Source organism: Molothrus aeneus, chromosome 8 (genome assembly GCF_037042795.1).
Source record: "Molothrus aeneus isolate 106 chromosome 8, BPBGC_Maene_1.0, whole genome shotgun sequence".
Lineage (NCBI taxonomy): Eukaryota > Metazoa > Chordata > Aves > Passeriformes > Icteridae > Molothrus > Molothrus aeneus.
The window spans coordinates 18,356,999-18,373,580 of record NC_089653.1 but is presented as its reverse complement, the minus strand read 5'-3'; the positions used below and the strand labels follow the sequence as shown (position 1 = coordinate 18,373,580).

The 16,582-nt window shown below is 40.0% G+C and overlaps 1 protein-coding gene across 1 annotated transcript in view; it reads right to left on the bottom strand.

Annotated features, from left to right (window-relative positions):
• The window catches only part of WDFY4 (WDFY family member 4), a 109,318-nt gene that overhangs the window by 63,085 nt on the left and 29,651 nt on the right, over positions 1-16,582 (bottom strand). Inside the window, exons 19-33 of the mRNA XM_066554477.1 lie at positions 14,041-14,272; positions 11,948-12,099; positions 11,350-11,461; positions 11,042-11,232; positions 9,402-9,554; positions 8,981-9,054; positions 8,063-8,224; positions 5,794-5,885; positions 4,836-4,935; positions 3,829-4,034; positions 3,076-3,245; positions 2,578-2,703; positions 1,975-2,136; positions 1,661-1,858; positions 549-666 (exon numbers count right to left, since the gene is read on the bottom strand). Coding sequence (XP_066410574.1) covers positions 549-666; positions 1,661-1,858; positions 1,975-2,136; positions 2,578-2,703; positions 3,076-3,245; positions 3,829-4,034; positions 4,836-4,935; positions 5,794-5,885; positions 8,063-8,224; positions 8,981-9,054; positions 9,402-9,554; positions 11,042-11,232; positions 11,350-11,461; positions 11,948-12,099; positions 14,041-14,272 — 2,248 coding nt within the window. The remainder of the gene's footprint in view (positions 1-548; positions 667-1,660; positions 1,859-1,974; positions 2,137-2,577; positions 2,704-3,075; positions 3,246-3,828; positions 4,035-4,835; positions 4,936-5,793; positions 5,886-8,062; positions 8,225-8,980; positions 9,055-9,401; positions 9,555-11,041; positions 11,233-11,349; positions 11,462-11,947; positions 12,100-14,040; positions 14,273-16,582) is intronic.

Below are 16,582 nucleotides of genomic sequence, written 5' to 3'. Positions count from 1 at the left end.
GAACAAGAGAAAATGAAAAAAAGTGGAATGTGAGATTACCAGATCTGAGAAGGAACAGTCTCATGCCATAATATCTCAGAGCTGGGACATGTCTAAGAAGACGTGTATCTAGGTATAGCAGAAACACCTTATTCAGATTGGAAATGACAGCTCCATCTTAAGGATGGAACCAATCTCACTAAAATGCTGCAATGAAGAACTGGTTTAACTAACAACTCAGAAAGGAGAGCAGTAACAACTAAGTTAATGGGGCTGTTTCCAGAAGCATTCAAGGATGAACCTAGGTTTCTTTCTATATACTCCCTTTCTAATATTCAGAATCTCTTCTCAAAAAGAAAAAAAGAAGATGCTCTCCAGAAAAATTATAAAATTACAATAAGTGATGCAAACTGGTTTGCAGTAAGATACAGTGGACAGTGGAGCCTGCTGAGCTGGACTGTCATGCTAGCTATTGTTTCCAAACCTTTCTAACAATGACACCTACATGCTAAATATCAGGTAGCATGATATTCAAACAGGAGTTAAACAATCTGATTCTCACCACTCACCTCTTGGTCTCATTTTCCCCTCTCCTTGGCTGGTAACCTGGAAGACATCCATAGCAGACAGCAGAACTTTTGTCTGAAAAAGTCTCCTCTGCTCACTGGTGGCATCTTCTGGGGAAGCCTATACAGTGATGGCACACATATTAGTACAGCAGGAAAACAGGAAATCTGACTCAACTTCACTTTCAGCAGGAGTGCATATGTGGACAGCTACTGGACAACAGATGAGATGGCAGAACTTAATTCCCAGATGGAAAACAAGGAACTCTTACATAGGAGTACACCATCTAGCTGACAGCCAGCACAGTCACCCTCAGCACACTGAACAGAAACAAGGTTTTGTAAACAGCCAGAATTGGCTCACAGGTGGTTCCCAAGAGGTCTTGTGGTCAGGGACACTGAGCTCCATTAGCAGGCCCAGGATTCAGACAACCAGAAATCCAAACTCTATTTTAACTCTACCAAATCTCAGGATAGTTATAAACCTTTAGGGAGCTGGTGCTCTACAAGACGATTTAAGTCATTACAATTGCAGTCAAGCTTATTCTAATAACTTAGTAATTACTATCCACATTACTAAGCTAAGTCTGCATCAGAACTCACACCTGGGACACCTGGACTATTGACAATTTGGAGCTGAACCCTAAATTTTTCATTTTCCCCCTTTCTTCAGACTACTCTGATTCTCTAGAGTGCTTCGAGTAGTTGAAATGTATAATCAGACTCAGCTGCTACAGCTTGTATTAATCTGTACTTACAATGGAGACAGGACTTTTTTATTTGAGAACTGAGATTCTCTTATCTCAAAAATCAGTACACAGGATGCTCCATGTGACATTTTCTGTTCTCAAATTCAAGGGGCGCCCTGATGACAAGCAGATATTACTAAAGAAAAGGATTTTTCTTCACACTTTTCTTCAATATTAAAGATTGCCTGAAAAATTTCTGTTTGCCAGGGACAGCATTTTCTTAGTTCATATTAATGCAGAGGAATTAGACAAGTCCTTTCCTTTAGTCACTGTTAGCACTTTTGTTACTAGGTCGCTAGAAGGATATGTCCTGTCCTTCCACCCCCAGTGCAAGGTAGAACAGCAAAGCCTGCTGATGAGATAAACCTCAAGAAGCAGCTCAAGGGGATGTCCTTGTTTGCTTGCTGGGATGTTGAGAAGACTGTCCATCAGGAGGACTCGCACAAAATCCCACACTTGTTTCTTGGCAGGGTGTGGTAGGAGTGGGAGAGAGGAGGGATCAGCACAGCCTTTCCCTTCAGCAATGGCTGGACCATCAGGGTTCAGAAGGCCTTCAGACCCACCCTGTGAAAGCAGACAGCAATACATTTGCACTCAGTCTACCGTACATTGATTTTTTTTTTTCCGCCTAGTGACCGATCTCTGGTCAGAAGGGCTTATGCTGGCTCCTGTGCACATACCTTGGGTGATCCTGAATGAAAAGCAATCATAGCCAAAGCTTTCAAGAAGTCAGGACAGTGCCACACAGGGTCCTGTGTATAACTGTGATAGATCAAGCACAGAAACTCGATAACATTCCCTGGATAGGCAATTGCCCAGGAGGCTTCTGCATCTGCAATAGGCTGAACAGACAAATGTGCATCTGGTCAAGGCAGTATTCCTCTCATTCATAAAAGCTTATCTTTGTAAAAGCTTATCTTTGTTCCTTTCAGGTATTCCTAAGCAAGCATGACACAGGCACAAATTCAGACAAGGCACCAGTAGCCAATCCCACGTTGCAGATTGAAGATACACCCAACCAGAATCATCATCAAGAATGAAAAAACTGAGAGCTGTTGTGGGCAAGATGTGTCTCTGGTCTCTCTCAAACATGAGCCCATCACATCCTGTGCTACATAACCAGGGCAGCAGCTGTTGTGCCCCTTGGCAGTGCCTGTTCAGTGTTGCCCTCTGAGGGCAGAGCAGGACTAGGGATTACAGGCAGAGCTGCCACCAGCATCTCTCACACCTGGGCTCCTTATTCAGCCACTCACACTGCACTGTCCTTGCAATGAAACACTTACCTTGTCCACAGTGAATCTAACCATTTCCAGCAGTAACACAGCTGCCTCTGCACACAATCCAAATTTGAGGACATTTTCTCTATGGTGGTGCTGCAAGATCCACTGCAACATAGACTCAAGATCTTTCTACACAGGAGGAAAGATTTCATTAAGAGATGGGAATTGTACATGACACAATTTACATGGCAAGAACAATGCCTACTCTCTCTATATCAGAACAAAACCAACATGTGTCTACGTCCAGCAGTTCCTTCCTCTCCTCTTAAATTTGTAACATTTACCACATGCATGAACAAGGTTGTTCTGAGCATAAATTTTCTTAAATAAAAGTTAATTAACTTAATTAAAAAAACATGAATAGTTTTTATTATTACAAAATCTAAGTAGGGTTAACATGCCTGAGAATCATCTCATGGAAAAGGACATAAAATGTCAAAATAGTAATGCAATAGCAGCTTCAGGCTTCAGGCGCTTGTCTGCCTTTTTTTTTTTTCATACCTTGACTGCTTCAGGTGGTTCAGATGGTGGAGTTGCCAGAAAGAGCTCTGCCACAACCAAGTAGATCTCAGGGATGTGAACATGATCAGTCAGACATCTTTGCAATACAGAAAATCCAAAAATCAAGAAGTAGCCATTGTCAGGCACCGAAGGATGACTTTTTAAATTATCTTTAAAGGAAAAGAAAATGAAAGTGTCTAAAAAATAAATGTCATATTAGCAGAAGGATTACTGACACAGCTTTATCCTCATTTGTCTCTGTCCCAAACACAGTAGTCTGCTAGGCTGCAGTATCAACAGTTTAAAAAACACCTCCAGACTAACATAACAATTTTTACCACTATCACTTTTGTTAAAGGGCTTTCTCCCTGAATTATTCTTCTTCCTTTCTCTTTCCTTTCTCAGAACCCCAGGTCTTATTATCAAAAAGCAGGCTGGACAAATCTTTAAGAAACAAAAGGTCTTAGAGCACAAGCTAACATCTGAACACCTTACAGGCTTGTCAAGTAGCCTGATTTTGTGCAACACAAAAAGGTCATCTAATCAGAGTTGCTAATTACCTGCAAGGGAGAAGTACTACTTTCCACTTTTCAGCACAGAAATGCTCAAGTACCAGGACAAGTTTGCCCTAGAAAGTAATTTAAACTCTTGGTCTACTGAGATCAGTGGGAATCCTCCTATCATGTACACAGTGATCTTCTATCACTGAGCTGGATCAAGGCAGTGTTTTGGGAATGTTAAACCAGCACATACCCATTAGAATGTTCAACCCTGCAGAGCTGTTTTCCAGCCAACGCCCAACCACTATCCCCTCCTTGAATTTGTTCAGCAGCAAACGATTGTGGAGGAAGCACAGAAGCAATTTGATTCCCAGGACAACTGTGCTGAAGTGCAGGTAGCTCTGTGTGAACAGCAGAAACCAGTCTGGCCCCAGTGCCAAAAATGTCTTTTCTTTTTCCCTAAGAAAAACAGGTAAATGAAAACACATGGGAAGAAACATGATGCAAGACAGAAAGAAGATATTATATAAAATGATCTTGAAGTAATTTAGAACCTCACGTTTCTCTAGAAAAAAAATCTCATTAAAGGCATACCCTTTGAGAATCACAAAGATGTAACAATAGGCTCATCCACACAGCTGAAGTCATTCAATTCCTGCTACATCTAACCTTGTATTACTGTCAGGCAAAACAGTTCATTAATATGAAGCCCTTTCTGAGAGTGTGTATCAATAACCAAGGCAAACCACATCACAGACCAGATCTTTCAAGCTATGAAATTCAAAATTCTGGTTTAAATTTTCAAGTCCAAGATGTGCTATCTAATGAAAATGCACAATTACAGCTCCCAGCGGTATGAAATCTGCCTTTCAGTAATGAAAGGCAGAATTCTAATAATGGCATTCTCATGGTTAAGATATGGCTGTGCAAGTAATCCCACATTAGATTGACTTGATTTTCAGAGACAGATTTCAACCCCTGCTATGCAGGAGAAATATCAATATCCAAGCTCCCCCTTCACTGTGTTTTCTGAAAACATGAGACTTTTTCCAAAATGGATATCAGATGTGTTATCAGACCACACAGCTGTGTGAATGCCAGATAAATCACTGACAAGAAAGTCTCTCTGAATCCAGTCTGCTCTTACTTAGTATTTGTTGAAATTCAAATATTATTGGTGTGTTTAGTCCTGGTTAAGCACCAGGACGATGAAAAATCTGGGAGACAGAGACACTTAACTTCCTAAGCGTTTCTACTTACCCAGAGGACAGCTGAAGTTTGTCTGAGCGTATTACATCTAAGAGCATCTTCAGTAGCTGGTTTCGAAGACAGATTGTCTTCCCAGATGTTTGGTTTAAGGCTACAAATATCAGAAAGCAATAAAGAGTAAAAAAGAGACAAAAGATGTTCCATTGCTTTGATGAACAATTTTGTTTGCACCCAATTAGCCCCATAGAAGTACTTATATCTGATTTTTGCAGAGTAAAAAAATGCAGACATGAAATTTTAGACATAAGGACTCCTGGTAACATAATAAACAACCAGTGCTTACATTGCCCAAGTCCTCTCTTTTAAAACTCATTAACATTGCATGGTGAACAATATCTCAGGTTAACTAGAGAGAGAAATATAAACAGGCAATCTGACTTGTATTGCCCAGCTGAGATGTCTATATACAAGCTGCAGTTACCACTGTCACCTTAATATGATCTGTTGTTTAGAGGTGCAGTAACAATAAAGCCTCAGCTGAAAGATCCCAGTGAAAGGGCCAAATGACTGGATGTTCCTCCACATGAACCTGACAAACACACAGCTACTTTAAGAGGTGCAGAGCTCCTCATCATTATTTGCTACAACTCTAAGTGTTTACAGAAAATCCAGGATGCCCATGGAAATTTTATTCCTTGTAACAGCCTAGTAGGTTGGTTTGGGGCAATTTCAATTTAATGTCCTTTCTCTCTGTGTATATCTGAAATCCAACATTGTGTTGACTCTGGACAATGCAGCAAAAGTACTGCTGGTTTATTGGCAGAGAGAGAGCAAAGGGTCACCTCAGTGCAGCCCCTCCCTTTCCATATGAAGAAATTTGAATTTTGCCTCTTCCTGCAGCAGAAGGCAGAAGCACTAATGTTGCAATTAGGGTTGATCAGGTCCTGGGGAAGGAGGGAAATTTTGTAGTTAAACTATCACAACACATACCCCAAAGGCAGCCCCTCACCTTCAGTGGGCCTCTCAGCCACACTATCCAGGTAAATCTGATTTTCATCCACAGAAGAAGGTTTCAAGGTGTAAACAAGGAACAATCCAATCCTTGCAGAGAAAGAGTGAAGCAGTTGTGGTCAACAGAAATATATTGATCTACTTAATTGGAGATTATATGCAAAGCTGCATACTGGTTAACAGTGACTTAACAACCACCATTAGAAATTCTAGCCACTTCAGAGATAGGATGAAAACTTCATAAACTAGGAAGTAAATTAAAAGGTCACAGAATGTGCTGTGTTGGAAAGTACCCACAAAGATCAAAGCCCAGCTCCTGGCCCTCAGCAGGACAATCCAAGAGTCATACTTGTGCCTGAGAGCATTGTCCAAACACTTCTTGATCTCTGTCAGCCTTGGTGCTGTCATCACTTTCCTGGGGTGCCTATTCCAGTACCTGATCACCCTCCAGGTGAAGAACCTTTTTCTAATATCCAGCCTAAACCTCCCCTGACAACTTCAGGCCATTCTCTTGGGTCCTGTCACTGTCACCCCAGAGCAGAGATCAATGTCTGCCCATTCTCTTCCCCTCAGAGGAAGTTGTAACTGCAGTGAGGTCTGTCCTCAGACTCCTCTTGTCCAGGCTGAACAGACCAAGTGACCTCAGATCTCCTCACCTGGCTTCCCCTCAAGGCTCTTCATCTTCATGGCCCTTCTTTGGATGCTCTCTAATAGTTTATCTTTCTTATATTTTGAGGAATGAAACTACCTAAAAATCAAAGTAAAATATATTCTGCTATGGAAACATTTTCTCTATCTACTTTAAAGGTCTTGCACCAAGAGGAAAGGAATACTGAGTAAAGCACTCAGTTTATCTGAAAGATTCTGAGCAGCCTGTGGCATTCTAATTTCACTGTTATTACCACTTGGTTTCCAAGCATATAGAGGAGAACAGAGAAACCTTAGCAGGTCCACAGTGAGGAGGACTGGCATCCTTTTTTCACCTGCAATTTGCTTTGACACATTACCTGGTTCTAAGAATAGAAAGATTAATGTGATATATACACATTTAGTGAAAGTGCACAATCTCCTCCTGCCCACAAGAAGGATATTTCTTAAGGGACAGACACCAGTTGTTCTGCAGGATTAGCCAACACAGCAATTCCCTCTAGAAGTCCAAATCTGGGACCAGCAGAAGCTCCAGCGCCTCTCAGTGCTGCTGAGAGCCTGTTACAGTCCCTGCTGTCCTGGGGCCAGAAGGACAGGGACAGAGTGCTGTCTCTGCCCATTCTCAGCATTCATGGGCCTGACAACTAATTATATTACCATGGAAATACAAATAATACAAATAACAAAACATTATTATTTAAGAAAAAATGCTCATTCACACTCCTTACAACATGACAAATTTGATACACTAAATCCACATTTCCCACCTATCTCACCACCTATATGAAAAAAGAACAAACTAATTCCTACAAGCCTGGGGTAGGAATATACACATAAATAACATATATCCAGGAGCATACAGCCATAAAAGAGCTGGAAAGCACCAAGTTCCTTTATTAGCTTACTTCACAGTTAACTTTTGGAGGTGTTCATACACTCCAACAGAGCAAAAGGCAGAGTCCGCAGATTTGACATGCAACCCTGTTTTTATATTTTATTAAAAACAGAGCTTTAGAAATAGAACTTTCATCTGTGCAGTGCATTTCTCTGGGAATTAGGTGGCTGCAGACAGCACTGTGTGGACCTTCCTCAGTTGATATGTTGCAGGTTGATACAATTAGGCTGGGAATATAAAATGAAGCAGTGCTTACATTCTGTGAAGAGCAAACAAGGATTTAAAGGCTATGCTTCATGAAATCCTGACTAACATAACTGATTGAAATTCAGGAACAAAAAGGATTGTTACTGGGATATAAGCCAAACCAACAGGATTAGGTACACTGGTCTTTTGGGCCAAATTACAATACTGTAGTGATTCTTTAGAGACAAGGCTTTAATGAAACCAATATTAAGTACATATTTGAGTAATCCCAGTCATACTACAGAACTGTGTCACCATTATAACAGGAATCACCATATTCATCTTCACACAAGTATAAGATTGGAGTGAATGAAAAAGTTTTTAATCAATTTTTGACCAGGGGATCCTGCAGTTGCCAAAGATCTGGCATTCCACCAAAGACAAGGTGAGGGAAGCTCTACTGTCAAGCTCTCTCCAACACTAGAACAAGTATAGCTCATCTGCAATCTGAGGAAAAGCTATAGACTTTTAGGGTTACCTGAGAACATCCCTTGTATTAAAGTATCCTTGCAAGAGATGGGACAGGATAGTGCAGGCCACAGTGATCTTGGAGCTGCTGATTTCAGGATCATTGAAAAGGAAAACAAGCTTGGGCACCATTTGCACCTGGTAGGCAATTGTAATATTCTGACAAGCATCTCTGTAAAAAAAGTACAGGGACTATTAAAGGTTTCTACTAGAAATGACCAAAGTTACAGAGTTTCACCTAAAAGGATTCTCAGGTTGAACTGATACTTTGCACTTCTAGCTTCTAATACTGTCTTTATAACATTTCAAACACTGTCAGACAAATTGAACATGTGTCAGTGATGGAGATGGGAAGACTACTTTCTGTGTTTTACTCTTCTCCTCTGCCCTCTCCCCCAGAAACTGCTGCTTTCCAACAAGTTCAAAGAAAACATTATTGAATTTTCAAGCAGCAAGTTGGTAGCAAAAAATGCTATTCCTGTAAAACTTAGCAAGGGAACCAGACAGCTCTGCAAAAAAGCAGGAATCTAGATTTACTCAGTCCCTCTGCCATGCTTTGTCTCTTTAAATACATTCAACTCCAGTCCAGATGATTAAGAATATTGATAAAGGGGTTGTATTTTGATTTTAAACACAACTTCAATAATATATTAAAAAAATAACTTCATAGTCAAGTCAAACATTAAGATTTCCCCTCCCCAGCAGATATTTGAACTTGCATCGTACAGTAGAGGTTCCACATGAACCAGGTAACCAGATATCTTTTCCCAGACTGTCCCCAGGCTTGAAAGAGCAATACATGAATGATTCACTCCCAGAATCCCCTGATTCCAATTGGGATTAGACCCTTCATATCCACCTCAGAGTTCCAGCTCAGGTTACAGATGAGTTTGTCCCACAGGTTTCTGACTCAAACAAAAGTTTATACCTGGAGGACTGCAAGATCTCCACAAGATGGGAAAGAAGAACAAGGTCAAGATTTTCTGGTGCTTTCATCCAAAGCTGAAAGACAAAGGAAAGCAGAGGTTTTACTGAGCTGTGAGAACAGTAGCTGCATCAGAGAAACAGTTAAAACTGTTTAGGGAGGAGAGCACGATAAACTTTGAGTGTTTCTGTAATGCAGCCTGCAGGCACTGGGAAGTCCCTGTTAGTGCAGGGAGCTGTAGCTCCAGTTCTAGCCCTGAGGAGCAGACCCTCTGGGAGTGTTCCTGCAGACCTGGGGGCCCACAGTGTGAAAAAGCACAACACACAAATATTGGATCCAGGACATGCTATGAACAAACCAAATCTTGTATTATAAAGCCATCTTTAATACAGCCAAACCCACAGAGTAACATGAACAGTTGTACCTCAAAGTTGCAGAGAACATACTGGAATGCACTATAATTCTTGATGACAGAAGACTCAAAGCCCAGCTCAGCTGTGCCCACTAGGGAGAATATTAACTGTAAAATCCTGTTGTTTAGCAGCTGAGTTTTCCTCTTCAATAGATAGCTTAGCAACTGAAAAGAAAAGACTGAATAAGTATCTGCCAAGTATAAATCTGTATTTAATTCAAGACCAACATATAGTTTAGTCAGATGTAGCAGTCATGCATGCATGAGTTTTGCATAAGCATCATAAAGAAAATGAAGGTTTCAGTCCAGACAAAATTTCATGCAGAAGGTCTAAGGATGAATTTTTGAAGGAGTTGGCAACTCTGTGGCATTGAACAGGAGGAAAATTTGCCATATTATGTTGAATGTAATTTTAAAAAAGCAACAGACAAATAACTGTAAATAACCACAGTAGGTGTTCTATGCTATTCTCCATGGATGTATTCTTAATTGCTTACAAATGGTGTTAATTTGAAAAATACTAAATTTTACCTCCCCAAATGGAAAACATTAGTGAAATATTGCCAGTTTCTCAGCTGAGCCTACCTTTGATTATCCAACAATTTTTCCATACCGTGAGAAGAATGTTCAGAAAGCCATTACATTTTGAGCAGGTTGGGAAGAATAGAAATTAATTTGAAAATACATATCAAGACACATATATTACTTGGCTTCTAAAAAAACTTCAATCCATTGCAATATAATGATAACTTGGAGAGAACATGTAGCAAAGAATCAAAAGATACAGCTCATACACAATACAAAGGCATTGACCTACAGGAAAGGATTGGGCAAGCAGTATCTAAGTAGGATAAATAAATTCATATAAATTGCAATCAATTTATGAAAAATTTGCATGTTGGGAAAATGGAAAGTTCATAATAAATCATTAATGAAACCCTAATGTTGAGGGTCTTGTTTGGAACCTTCTATATTAAAGAGTCTTTGTTCCTTCAGAGTTCTCTGCTTCACCTGCACAGCACAAAGTAAATGATACTAAACTGAAACTTCATACTTGACCCTCAATCCATCCAATGTTACATATTTATACTTTACATACAACAAAAATCTTCAATCTGCATAGCTTTCAGTTTTAAAGATTAATTTGGGACCGACCTAATCAATGCAATTCAGGCAGCACTTATTTATATCAGCACAATTCCTCATACACAGTGAAGACTGAGCCATAGGAATTCATTGTCAGCCCTACACTGGGCAGTCTGTAAAGAGGAATCTTAGGCTGGATGAACCAAGGGGAGGAAGAAAAGCTGCCTTAGACGTGGTCTTTTGTGTGTGGGATCGAGTGTGTGGGTAAAAGGCGAAGAGTGGGTCAGTCACAAATCTGCTTCTCTGGCTTGTTTAGTTTTATTAAATCATGTCTGACCAAGAGGCATCTGTCCTCATGTTTCCTTCAGCAGAAAACTGTTACAGAGGTTCCCAGGAACTGTAAGCACAAGATGTAGAGCACCATCCTATGTCCCCCTCCTAACTTGCTAAGTTCCACCCACAAGTGGCTATAGTCAGGATCTGTTTGGTTCATTCCCATTGATTTGGGGGTAAATATCTACAAGGGAAAGACTATAACCATAATGAGTGAACAAAAGTGTGTCTACCTGGTATCCATGGATGTGCCTCATCAGTTTTGCACTCAAGGGGCTGCTGTTGAGGATGGAGTTCAGGACTTTGACACCTGCATACATGGTGTGGTCATCACGGGCCTTAGCAATGAGACCCAGGAGAATGGCAGGGCCTCCAATAAAGTTGAGGCTGGTGGCTGCTGGGGAGGACTGGAAAACTCTCACCCCTAGGAAATTGCAGTGTTACTCTACCAGGAAGTTACACAGACAATCTATTATTGGACAGAATAATAGATTGTTCTATTATTCCACTCTTAAATGAATATTAAGACAAGTGCATTTACCATAGTGGCCCACAGCAACTGACCCAATAGTCCTCAAGGAACCTGAGAGGTGTCCAGCAATATTCTTAGCCAGGAATATTGGAGTTGAACTGTCCCGAGAATTAATCCCAATCTGAAACAGGTAAAAGGCACTTTAGGAAAAACTTTAGTAGTATCAGAGACACTAAAAAAATGCATGCTCTGATAGTTTAAATTATTTTAATAATTTTAGACTAATAAGTGATAAAAATTTGATTGTAAGGACAAATATTCACCCACCAACAACATCCCTCAATGCCACTACTTTCATATATCAATAGACCTGGTATTAGAAAGAGCAATAGACTAGCATGTGAAAAGTCCCTGTGAAGACATTCAGAAAACACAGACTGAAACAAATTATGCTAAAACCTGAAAATTATGTCTTCTGCTCCTGTTTCAAAAAATGCTTTTAATAGGTGAAAATTAATCTACAAGTAGAACAAAGTTAAGGAATGGAAAAAGAAGTTTAAAAAAATAAATCTCTGAAGGTACATAGGCAAGACAAAGTCAGAAATTTGGCTCTAGGAAACTGATTAGAAGCCAGAGAAAACTTGTTTAAGAAAGGAAAATTTGTGACCTCTTTGGCAATCAGCCGACCATCCACTTCATTGTAAGAGCTCTTTATATCTTGGACTGTAGTGAGAGATGAGCACACAGCATTGATTCCAAAAGAAATCTTATCTTCTGCCACCAGAGGTGCAATGATACGATCACTGCACTGGTCTTCACCTAAAACAAGAAAGGCTGTGAATGTCTAAAGGAGCTTCACTGTGCCTTATGCAAGACAGGAGAGAAGCAGGTGAAAAATAACTCAAGGAAACTGATGTTTAGGAAATAATTTTACTTTGTCTTAACTATAACCATGAAAAAGCATTCACCCTTTGCAACACAGGCCATGGCAGCTCGCATCACCAGCACATGGCTGTGTCCCCTGGTAACTGCTTTGCCTTGATTCTGTATCCTCTCATAACCTCTCATGGAGCTCAGAAATGTCCATAATAAACCTCTTTATCTGTCCACACAGTATAAATAAACTTTCTGGACATAGAAAACATTTCAGAGGCCTTCTGTTTCTGAGAACTTTATTGGGGTACTCAAAGCAAAGATTTGTGTGGAAGGAGAGCAGAGGCAAAAGTTCAGAGCTGCCAACTCACAACATTTGGGAAACTTCTCAATAGTACCAGGTTCAGCAGTTTAGTATCAAATTCTCTTATGCATTTCTTTAAGAATTTTCTATTCATTCTCACACTTGGAAAAACGACATGTATCTTTATTTTAAAAAAAAGTCATGTTGTATTTTTGACACTTTTATAGACTGGGAAAACAGCTGACTTAAACAACTGTTTACTAGTGCTGGTAACACAGCCCTTTTAGGCAAAAAATTAGTTCACACACCACATGAAGATTAACTATAAATAAAATGCCTCAAGACTGTGTCACTATTTCCCTTCCAGCAGGACTTGGTCTGCAGACTAAGCCTCTGTACAACTGCAGCTGATTAGCAAGAAGCAATGAGATAATGGGGAGACAGGACACACCACTGCCAAAAATTGCCACTGCTGTTTGCAACAATGTCAAAAAACCATTTTAAGGGAAAAAAAAAAAACTCACTGTAGTATTTGGAGGGATTGTGTAAAACTTTTTTAAAGTCAAAATTTCCATTTGCCTGAGTTCCTTTGGATGTTTTGATGGAAATAGGGAGAGTGCAGGGAGAGTGAGATAATTTCACAATTAGGAGATCACATCTTATATGGTGCTCAGTGATCTCCCCTAAACAGGGCATCCTAGAGTCATGTGGCCACAACCTATGATTAGTACTGAAGTCCATCTGGGAAGAACTATGCTCAGAACAAGCCCCCCAGACTTCATAAAGTCTCAACGACTCAAAAAATCAAATCCTTTGGACTTCTACAGGTAATGTTTTTATTTCAGAGCTGTATTTTGACAACATTCCTCTCTCAACAACCCCTTCCCACACTTGACTTGCAACTTTTTGTGTATATTTACAGCATTCTGTCAGGAGTACTCTCAGCCAGTGTTTTTGTATTCTTTTAGGCCGGAGCATAACCAAGAAAGATTATTTTGCTGTTTTCAAATGAGAAATGGCCATCCCATTTCATCCCAAGTTCTAGCACAGAGGGGAATGCACTACTTGTTGGACAAAGAGTAATCAATACCTGAAATGTTTTGTCTGTCTGTTTAATAATTGAAGCTAACAGCATACTTTAGTTGAAAAGCCTCTTCATTAAATTGAATGTAACTTACTCCCCTGCCCCTCTCTCTTATTCTGCAGGCATTTGCAGTTAAACTCCATACTTCTCTTTCTGCCTTTTTTTTCCCATTAGCACTGTTAATGCAGAATGTCTCCCTTAAAGCTTCTGATTTAATGTTTGTCCAACAGAAATCACAATCTTGCAACTCAGGACACGCTGTCCCTCTTTACTCTTCATCTCTCTCTGCTGCTTGATTCCTATCCTGCTTTCCAATTCACAGGATGTTACAAGATCCTCATGTATCTCACTACAATCTTGTACAACATGCAGTAATGCAGTTTTGCAGACTTTTAGAATAATCTCTAGACACAGTTGGAACACTAATAGAAGATTAAAAGAATAAAAAGAACACTGCCCTGACAAACAAACAGTGGCAGATATGAGAATTATCACATACCTTGAAGCTGTACTGCTTGGAAGTTGCTACAATACTGAGGGCCAAGCTTAATAATAACTTCTATGGTTTCCACAGAAATGGCTTCTTCAAACAAGTGTGTAGGACCAAGGCGCCAGGTCAAGGAGGACTTCTGTTTCCAAATGCGAGGAGTAGCTATGTACCCATAGACATCAATAAAGGAAGAGGGTTCCATGGAAATGCAGCTACCTGGTAAAGGCTGGAGATACTGCATCTGCAAAGAATGGAGGAATTCACTGCGGGGTTCCAATGCACTCAGGGTGCCCTGGGGTCTTGTCCCTGTAAGGTGCTGCCTGCCACCTCTTTGCTCATTGAAGTCTCAGCTGTGCAACACAATTATGCTGGGCCTGGCTCAGCTCAGCTCCTTCTCCCACAGCAGCCCCCACAGTGCTGTGCTCTGCACTGGCAGCTACAAAGGGCTTGGTAACACACCAGAGTTCTGGCTCTTACTGAGCAGAGCTGGCAGCATCAGCTCTCCAACATTGCCCTCATCAAGGGGCTGGGGGTGGCCAAGATCCTGGGAGGGCACACAACTAGGCACAACAACTTGACCCAAATCAACAAGAGAGATATTCCATACTATATAATGTCAATGCAGACATAAAAGCTAAGGAAAGGAGGAGGAAGGGAGGGAATTCATTATTTACAATGGCTGCCTCCTATAGCCACTGCTCCTTGTGCTGAAGGCCTGCTTCCCAGGAAGTGGCTCAACAGCACTCACTGATGGGAAGTGGAGAATAAACCTATTTTTTTTCTCTTTGCTTGTGCACACGAAAACTCACTTCTGCTTTAGTAAACTCAACATACAAGTAATTTTCCATCTTACTCTCCCTCCTCTGTCCAGCTGGGAAGGGGAGCAACACAGCTGCTTGGTGGGCACCTGGCATCCAGCCAAGGTCAACCCACCACAATTATTAACTACTGCTGAGAAATTGGATTTTAAGTACTGTAAACATAAGCATTTTGAATGTTTAAGCCCAATTATTGTTCCAAAAACACAGTCAAAAGAATTGCAAGTATTGGCAAAGAAAAACCCTGTCTTGACTCCAGACATATTTCCTTTCCTAACTTCATAACCCTGACTTGACATTCAACACAGAGACAAGTTACAGTTACTTTGTACTGGCATAAATGGAGAATAAGCAGTTTCTGAAGAGTGTAGATTGTCCAATTGCATCAGTAAGCTTCAGTGGAACTAACATTGTTTAGAAAACAGGGCCATTTATTTTTGGTACCAGAATAATGATTTGGCCTCCTAAACTGAGTCTATTTTATTTAACTGTAGAGGAAGTAGTTGGAATTTTTTGGTAAAGAGAAACTATATTGTACTTTGGGGCTTAGCCATATCTTGAACATTTTGTTGCTAGGATGGGAGACTCCAAGCATTTACTGGTCTCTGACTACTGGGATTTAGAAAACAGGGATGGTCAATATTAAGAGGCAGGAGTTGACACCTCAGTGAATAATATTAGATTTATTGCAGCACAGTAACATACCCCACTCCAGCTCCACCAACTAAAAATAGCCTTTAGTAGTGTTAACAACCTTCATCCATTTCTAACATCTTAGGCCATCTTTTCTTCACTGTACATATCAAGATAAAGATTTACATTAATCAGTGAGCCCAACACTGGGACAATCTTTTGTTTACTAAAGGATTAATTTATTCATATGAGCTGTTTCACTGAATGTTAAACACACTTGTTGTGAATTCTTTCATCAATTGCAATGTTTAGGCCTAGTTTTATTGATGACTTTCAGTCGCATTTGAAGGAAGTCAAATCGAATTAAATTTTCATTCTTGAAATGGATATAGGTCCCAAAAGGCATTTATAAGACAGATGATTTTTCTCAAGTATGGAAAAGAGAATACTTGGAATTAAACAGGTTGTGTTTACAACAGTAAGCTTTGCACGTGCTGAGATTGAATTAAAATATAGGAACAAAAAGAAGGAAACCAAGGTTACAAGTTACAATTAATAAAAAGATTCTACTCAAAAACCAAAAATCCACCACACCAACCAGAGTTATAATAGGAAGAACAAGCTGCATTTTCTACACTATATTCAAAATCCAAAAATCAGATCTCTGAAATAGTTTGAGAATAACTTCAAAACCAGGAGCATGATGATATTAATAATAGAAACCAGGGGCTATTCTCATTTATCTTGTAGATTATGAACCCTTCAGGTGCATTTGGATTACTTTTGCCTGCTATTTCATCCAACCTGGGAATTGACTGCTGTGTGACAAAAATCACAAGAAATTGCATATTAGGGGTAATGCCAGTACACCAATATTAGCAATGAACTCATGGATTGATATCATCTCAAACACTGAACAACTAACCCTGAGGAACACCTATCTGTTCCTGAATGCCTAGTGTTCTAGTGAGGAAAAAGACCACTGACTGATTGCTCAAAGGGTGTAAGAGAAAGAGGACAGCTTGACCAAATAAGATATAAAATAATACATGATCAAATAAGATGCTTGAGGAAATTCCTCCCACCTTTGGATTCTTGCA